Source organism: Melanostigma gelatinosum (genome assembly GCF_949748355.1).
Source record: "Melanostigma gelatinosum genome assembly, chromosome: 3".
Lineage (NCBI taxonomy): Eukaryota > Metazoa > Chordata > Actinopteri > Perciformes > Zoarcidae > Melanostigma > Melanostigma gelatinosum.
In genome coordinates, this window is record NC_136636.1 from 1,464,712 (window position 1) to 1,472,211 (window position 7,500).

A 7,500-nucleotide genomic window follows, 5' to 3' on the forward strand; every position below is an offset into this window, starting at 1 on the left:
GTTGTTTGGTGTGTCTTTGTGGTCTCGTGTGTCTGTTCATGGTCATCTCGAGTCTTCTCCTGCTTGATATGTCTCTTTGAGTTTGTAGGTGACGGTTCCAGGTATCAGCGGTCAAACAGCTCCCACATGGAAGCTTCCAGGTGAGCTTCTCTGGAGGAGCGGACTGAGCCGTGCACAGAAGCCCTGCTGCTGCTAAACCACATCCAGGCTTCAGAAAGAGGAGCGCACGTGTGCACGTTCCTTAGCAACAGCCAACCCATTACGACGTTTATTAATTCTTCATACAAATAAATTGGAATGTGTCTAAAACTTTATTATTGCCGTACTAGATTACTGTTTCATCAAAGCCATCGCTCACTCATGTTGTGATTATCACACAGTCGCTCGTTGCTTGAATAATAAATAACGAATATTTTGAAGATAAATGAGGTATTAATGTATTGAATAAAGAGGTTGCAGCGAACACTAACGCGTGTGTTTGAGCCGTCAGGTCCTCTGGACGTGATGATGAATCCACTCGGCCTTCAGGAGCGCTGAGCTCAACACCGCGCTGGTGAAAGAGCCGCTCAAACTCAAATGTTATGAATACGTATTTTAATCAACGATACAGGAGCCTCATGAATATTCATCCGTTTGATACGGTACGGATCAGAGATGAGCGGTGAAGGAACCTCTGAGGAACACAGAGAGCTTCAGGCCTGTTTCACATCTGATGAATCCACAAGTTCACCAGCAGCACAATCAACACGTCACTCAGCCCAAATGTATCAAACTATGAATACGTTGTATTCCAACAATAAAGAGATATTTTACCAGAAATGTATCAAATTAAAAATAACTTAGTTTGAAATAAAACAAGATTTATTTTCACTATAAATGTATCAAATACTAAACAATTTATTCACATTTGAAAAAAAGTAATTGATTCATAATTGTTTAAATGACCAACATATGCTGCAGCTGACGTTTGAAATGAATTTGCTTTACTTTCCACGTGTGCGTCATCGTGTCTGATCCTCTTTCATGTATTTTGACATTCTAACACACGTACGGCTTCATCGTCTCTTCTGCTTTTACTCACTCGGCCGTTTACTTTCGCTCTTAAATCTGCTCAACGAACTGATTTCCAGCCGATAACATCATGAAGAAAATCCTCCAAACCAACACGTGACGTCACGTCGACCACGTCCACTTCTCACACAGTCTGTGGTTCTGACCTCTCGTCTTCCTCAGTCTCTCCCTCTCGTCTTCCTCAGTCTCTCCCTCTCGTCTTCCTCAGTCTCTCCCTCTCGTCTTCCTCAGTCTCTCCCTCTCGTCTTCCTCAGTCTCTCCCTCTCGTCTTCCTCAGTCTCTCCCTCTCGTCTTCCTCAGTCTCCCTCTCGTCTTCCTCAGTCTCTCCCTGTCACTTCCTCAGTCTCTCCCTCTCGTCTTCCTCAGTCTCTCACTCTCGTCTTCCTCAGTCTCTCCCTCTCGTCTTCCTCAGTCTCTCCCTCTCGTCTTCCTCAGTCTCTCCCTCTCGTCTTCCTCAGTCTCTCCCTCTCGTCTTCCTCAGTCTCTCCCTCTCGTCTTCCTCAGTCTCTCCCTCTCGTCTTCCTCAGTCTCTCCCTCTCGTCTTCCTCAGTCTCTCACTCTCGTCTTCCTCAGTCTCTCCCTCTCGTCTTCCTCAGTCTCTCCCTCTCGTCTTCCTCAGTCTCTCCCTCTCGTCTTCCTCAGTCTCTCACTCTCGTCTTCCTCAGTCTCTCCCTCTCGTCTTCCTCAGTCTCTCCCTCTCGTCTTCCTCAGTCTCTCCCTCTCGTCTTCCTCCCTCCCATCAGTCCTGAGGAGCCTCCATTAGCTACTATTGTGCGTCTCTTGTCAGAATCAATCTGTGTGCAGGTCAGTCAGCGTTTCACACTTTCAGGTCTTAATTAACGAGTCAGTTGCTTCAGCAGATAACTCGCCTGAGGAAACTCTGCCTCTCCGGTCTGGACGTGACGTCTTGCAGCCAGAGACGTCCAATCACAGGCACCGATCTGATGGCGCTCGTGTTTGAGACGTAGACGGAATGACGAGCGACATTGAGGCTTCAGCTGATGTGGAACTTGTTTTGTTGAAGCCGATATCGTTTCAGTATCAAACTAACTGAACGATAGATTTTTCCAACTTCACTTGAAGCTTCTTTGGGAGAACAAAGACGCGTTTGTCGTACTTGCGACAGGATCTTTGAAAGCTTAAGATATATATATTGACTTATGATTTGCCCAATTCATCCTCGCAACTACGGTAACTGCTTGAACGGCTGTTTCACAACTTCGACGTGATCCGGCTCCATCTTTCACCTCGTCGCTTTCAGACCAGTCAGACGTTCTCCAGGCAGAATAAAACAGATGCAACAGACGAGGTTCTATCTCTGTGTTCACCATTTCCTTTGCTTTCCATCTCAGTGTTTCCATACTTTACCTCCGTCCTCTTCATCCTCTTCACCCTCTTCACCCTCTTCATCCTCTTCACCCTCTTCACCCTGGTCACCCCGTCCCTGAATCTCTTAGCGTTTCACGTGAAGAAGACTTTATCGGTCTCCGTGCAGACGGGATTATTTTGGGGTCCTTGAACTCTTTGGCCTTCCATGTTTTTTTACGAGGTGGCGTGATTGAACTCTTCTACCCACAGACTCAGGGCTCCATATGAAGAGATTTCCCTCCGAAATTCAATAAAGATCAATTGATTTATCGCTGGAATAAAACAAAGTGCAGCGCCGCATTGAAAATGAGGATTTATGTGTTGACGAAAATGACAAGGAAATTGGATCTTTCACACTGAAGGATGGACGTAAGCAGTGATTTATTTTACAAAATGAGTATTTTTGCATTTCTAAATATTCTACATTTTAAAGCCTGTGTCAGTCTGACCCCTCCCAGCTCCCAGGCGGCCATACTCACTTGCTGCAGGTCCATTCCTCCCTGTGCCACCGAGAACAGAGGGTGAGAGCCGAAGTCTGACGCCTCGAACACCTTCAGCCGCCACAGAGAGACACGAGCAGAGTCAACGTTAGAGCTGCAACCAGATCAAAGCTCCACGAGCAGAGTCAACGTTAGAGCTGCAACCACATCAACGCTTCACGAGCAGAGTCAACGTTAGAGCTGCAACCGCATCAAAGCTTCACGAGCAGAGTCAACGTTAGAGCTGCAACCGCATCAAAGCTTCACGAGCAGAGTCAACGTTAGAGCTGCAACCACATCAACGCTTCACGAGCAGAGTCAACGTTAGAGCTGCAACCGCATCAAAGCTTCACGAGCAGAGTCAACGTTAGAGCTGCAACCACATCAACGCTTCACGAGCAGAGTCAACGTTAGAGCTGCAACCGCATCAAAGCTTCACGAGCAGAGTCAACGTTAGAGCTGCAACCACATCAAAGCTTCACGAGCAGAGTCAACGTTAGAGCTGCAACCGCATCAAAGCTTCACGAGCAGAGTCAACGTTAGAGCTGCAACCGCATCAAAGCTTCACGAGCAGAGTCAACGTTAGAGCTGCAACCGCATCAAAGCTTCACGAGCAGAGTCAACGTTAGAGCTGCAACCGCATCAAAGCTTCACGAGCAGAGTCAACGTTAGAGCTGCAACCACATCAAAGCTTCACGAGCAGAGTCAACGTTAGAGCTGCAACCGCATCAAAGCTTCACGAGCAGAGTCAACGTTAGAGCTGCAACCACATCAAAGCTTCACGAGCAGAGTCAACGTTAGAGCTGCAACCGCATCAAAGCTTCACGAGCAGAGTCAACGTTAGAGCTGCAACCGCATCAAAGCTTCACGAGGAGAGTCAACGTTAGAGCTGCAACCACATCAAAGCTTCACGAGCAGAGTCAACGTTAGAGCTGCAACCGCATCAAAGCTTCACGAGCAGAGTCAACGTTAGAGCTGCAACCGCATCAAAGCTTCACGAGCAGAGTCAACGTTAGAGCTGCAACCACATCAAAGCTTCACGAGCAGAGTCAACGTTAGAGCTGCAACCGCATCAAAGCTTCACGAGCAGAGTCAACGTTAGAGCTGCAACCGCATCAAAGCTTCACGAGCAGAGTCAACGTTAGAGCTGCAACCGCATCAAAGCTTCACGAGCAGAGTCAACGTTAGAGCTGCAACCGCATCAAAGCTTCACGAGCAGAGTCAACGTTAGAGCTGCAACCACATCAAAGCTTCACGAGCAGAGTCAACGTTAGAGCTGCAACCGCATCAAAGCTTCACGAGCAGAGTCAACGTTAGAGCTGCAACCACATCAAAGCTTCACGAGCAGAGTCAACGTTAGAGCTGCAACCGCATCAAAGCTTCACGAGCAGAGTCAACGTTAGAGCTGCAACCGCATCAAAGCTTCACGAGGAGAGTCAACGTTAGAGCTGCAACCACATCAAAGCTTCACGAGCAGAGTCAACGTTAGAGCTGCAACCGCATCAAAGCTTCACGAGCAGAGTCAACGTTAGAGCTGCAACCGCATCAAAGCTTCACGAGCAGAGTCAACGTTAGAGCTGCAACCACATCAAAGCGTCACGAGCAGAGTCAACGTTAGAGCTGCAACCAGATCAAAGCTTCACGAGCAAAGTCAACGTTAGAGCTGCAACCAAATCAAAGCTTCACGAGCAGAGTCAACGTTAGAGCTGCAACCGCATCAAAGCTTCACGAGCAGAGTCAACGTTAGAGCTGCAACCGCATCAAAGCTTCACGAGCAGAGTCAACGTTAGAGCTGCAACCAGATCAAAGCTTCACGAGCAAAGTCAACGTTAGAGCTGCAACCAAATCAAAGCTTCACGAGCAGAGTCAACGTTAGAGCTGCAACCGCATCAAAGCTCCACGAGCAGAGTCAACGTTAGAGCTGCAACCAGATCAAAGCTTCACGAGCAGAGTCAACGTTAGAGCTGCAACCAGATCAAAGCTTCACGAGCAGAGTCAACGTTAGAGCTGCAACCACATCAAAGCTTCACGAGCAGAGTCAACGTTAGAGCTGCAACCACATCAAAGCTTCACGAGCAGAGTCAACGTTAGAGCTGCAACCACATCAAAGCTTCACGAGCAGAGTCAACGTTAGAGCTGCAACCACATCAAAGCTTCACGAGCAGAGTCAACGTTAGAGCTGCAACCACATCAAAGCTTCACGAGCAGAGTCAACGTTAGAGCTGCAACCGCATCAAAGCTTCACGAGGAGAGTCAACGTTAGAGCTGCAACCAGATCAAAGCTTTACGAGGAGAGTCAACGTTAGAGCTGCAACCACATCAAAGCTTCACGAGCAGAGTCAACGTTAGAGCTGCAACCGCATCAAAGCTTCACGAGCAGAGTCAACGTTAGAGCTGCAACCGCATCAAAGCTTCACGAGGAGAGTCAACGTTAGAGCTGCAACCAGATCAAAGCTTTACGAGGAGAGTCAACGTTAGAGCTGCAACCAGATCAAAGCTTCACGAGCAGAGTCAACGTTAGAGCTGCAACCGCATCAAAGCTTCACGAGGAGAGTCAACGTTAGAGCTGCAACCAGATCAAAGCTTTACGAGGAGAGTCAACGTTAGAGCTGCAACCACATCAAAGCTTCACGAGCAGAGTCAACGTTAGAGCTGCAACCAGATCAAAGCTTCACGAGCAGAGTCAACGTTAGAGCTGCAACCGCATCAAAGCTTCACGAACAGAGTCAACGTTAGAGCTGCAACCGCATCAAAGCTTCACGAGGAGAGTCAACGTTAGAGCTGCAACCACATCAAAGCTTCACGAGCAGAGTCAACGTTAGAGCTGCAACCAGATCAAAGCTTCACGAGCAGAGTCAACGTTAGAGCTGCAACCACATCAAAGCTTCACGAGCAGAGTCAACGTTAGAGCTGCAACCTCATCAAAGCTTCACGAGCAGAGTCAACGTTAGAGCTGCAACCACATCAAAGCTTCACGAGCAGAGTCAACGTTAGAGCTGCAACCACATCAAAGCTTCACGAGCAGTCAACGTTAGAACTGCAACCAGATCAAAGCTTCACGAGCAGAGTCAACGTTAGAGCTGCAACCAGATCAAAGCTTCACGAGCAGAGTCAACGTTAGAGCTGCAACCACATCAAAGCTTCACGAGCAGAGTCAACGTTAGAGCTGCAACCACATCAAAGCTTCACGAGCAGAGTCAACGTTAGAGCTGCAACCAGATCAAAGTTTCACGAGCAGAGTCAACGTTAGAGCTGCAACCACATCAAAGCTTCACGAGCAGAGTCAACGTTAGAACTGCAACCAGATCAAAGCTTCACGAGCAGAGTCAACGTTAGAGCTGCAACCACATCAAAGCTTCACGAGCAGAGTCAACGTTAGAGCTGCAACCACATCAAAGCTTCACGAGCAGAGTCAACGTTAGAGCTGCAACCGCATCAAAGCTTCACGAGCAGCCGATAGAAACGGTGTTTCACAGATCATGAATCTCTGGGACGCTTTCACGCCCGTAGTTTGCTTCATTTGATCCGGATGAAGACTGAGAGGGAACCGATTGTCGAGGTAGTTTTAACGTCAACACCAAGATCAACACCTTGCAGAACAGAGTTCAGGGTGGACGGCCGGGTCCAACACAGACAGGACCTTCACCCAGGAGAACCATGTTCGTGTCCAGGTCCAATTATTCAAAAGAAAGCTTTTGTGCCATTTCTGTTGATATTTCTAACACACGTTAGGTTCAGTTAACAACAATAATACTCAACGAGTTTTATGGTGAGCAGCATGTGACACAAGAGAGGATCAATAAACATGATATACACATAAATATATATATATACATACACACGTATATCTCTATTTATATAAAAGAATAAACGTGCCGACAACCACCAGCAGATGATGCAGAATGACATCATCAAAACTGTCCAATCAGTGAGTGAGCGACTTGCTGCTCTTGGTTTAACGAATTATTTCGTCCCGTTATTGACAATTATTTGTATTATTTTGTATCGAGTGTTGTTAATCCTTTTGAATTATGAGGCAGCACAAAGAAAAAACCCAATAATCCAAAAAGAAAGATAAGACGTTAATTTAGTTTCCTATTAATCTTATTGGCCGATAAGAAGATGAGAGAGAATTGTCTCTACCTCCATCATTTCCCTTTACTCTCCCCCCCGGTTCCTGCACGAGTCCGTTCACTTCATCATTTATTTGCCGTGTTGTGATGTTATATTAAACCACCAAATCATAGCCGTCCTCCTCCTCCTCCTCCTCCTCCTCCTCCTCCTCCTCCTCCTCTCACCTGGTTTCCCACCTGCACCATGGTTCCCGGCGTCGGGCTGGGTCGGTAGGGAATCGTCGCTCCCTTCGGCGGAGACTGAAGAGACGGAGAGAGGAAGAGGAAACAGAAAGCCATTCCATTACCATTTATGACATAAATATTTCACAAACTTGTGGTTTCATTCATAAGACACTTTCAGGTGAAGGGAATATTCCTGATCATTTCAAGACCAACTATATATAATTCAATTCACAGGTTCACTCTCACTCAACTCGTCAATCGTCTTCATCCTCTAAGTCACTGAC

At 47.2% G+C, this 7,500-nt stretch overlaps 1 protein-coding gene across 1 annotated transcript in view; it reads right to left on the reverse strand.

Annotated features, from left to right (window-relative positions):
- pcbp4 (poly(rC) binding protein 4) overlaps nt 1-7,500 on the reverse strand; it is a 34,494-nt gene that overhangs the window by 8,710 nt on the left and 18,284 nt on the right. Inside the window, exons 7-8 of the mRNA XM_079265787.1 lie at nt 7,217-7,291; nt 2,919-2,990 (exon numbers count right to left, since the gene is read on the reverse strand). Coding sequence (XP_079121913.1) covers nt 2,919-2,990; nt 7,217-7,291 — 147 coding nt within the window. The remainder of the gene's footprint in view (nt 1-2,918; nt 2,991-7,216; nt 7,292-7,500) is intronic.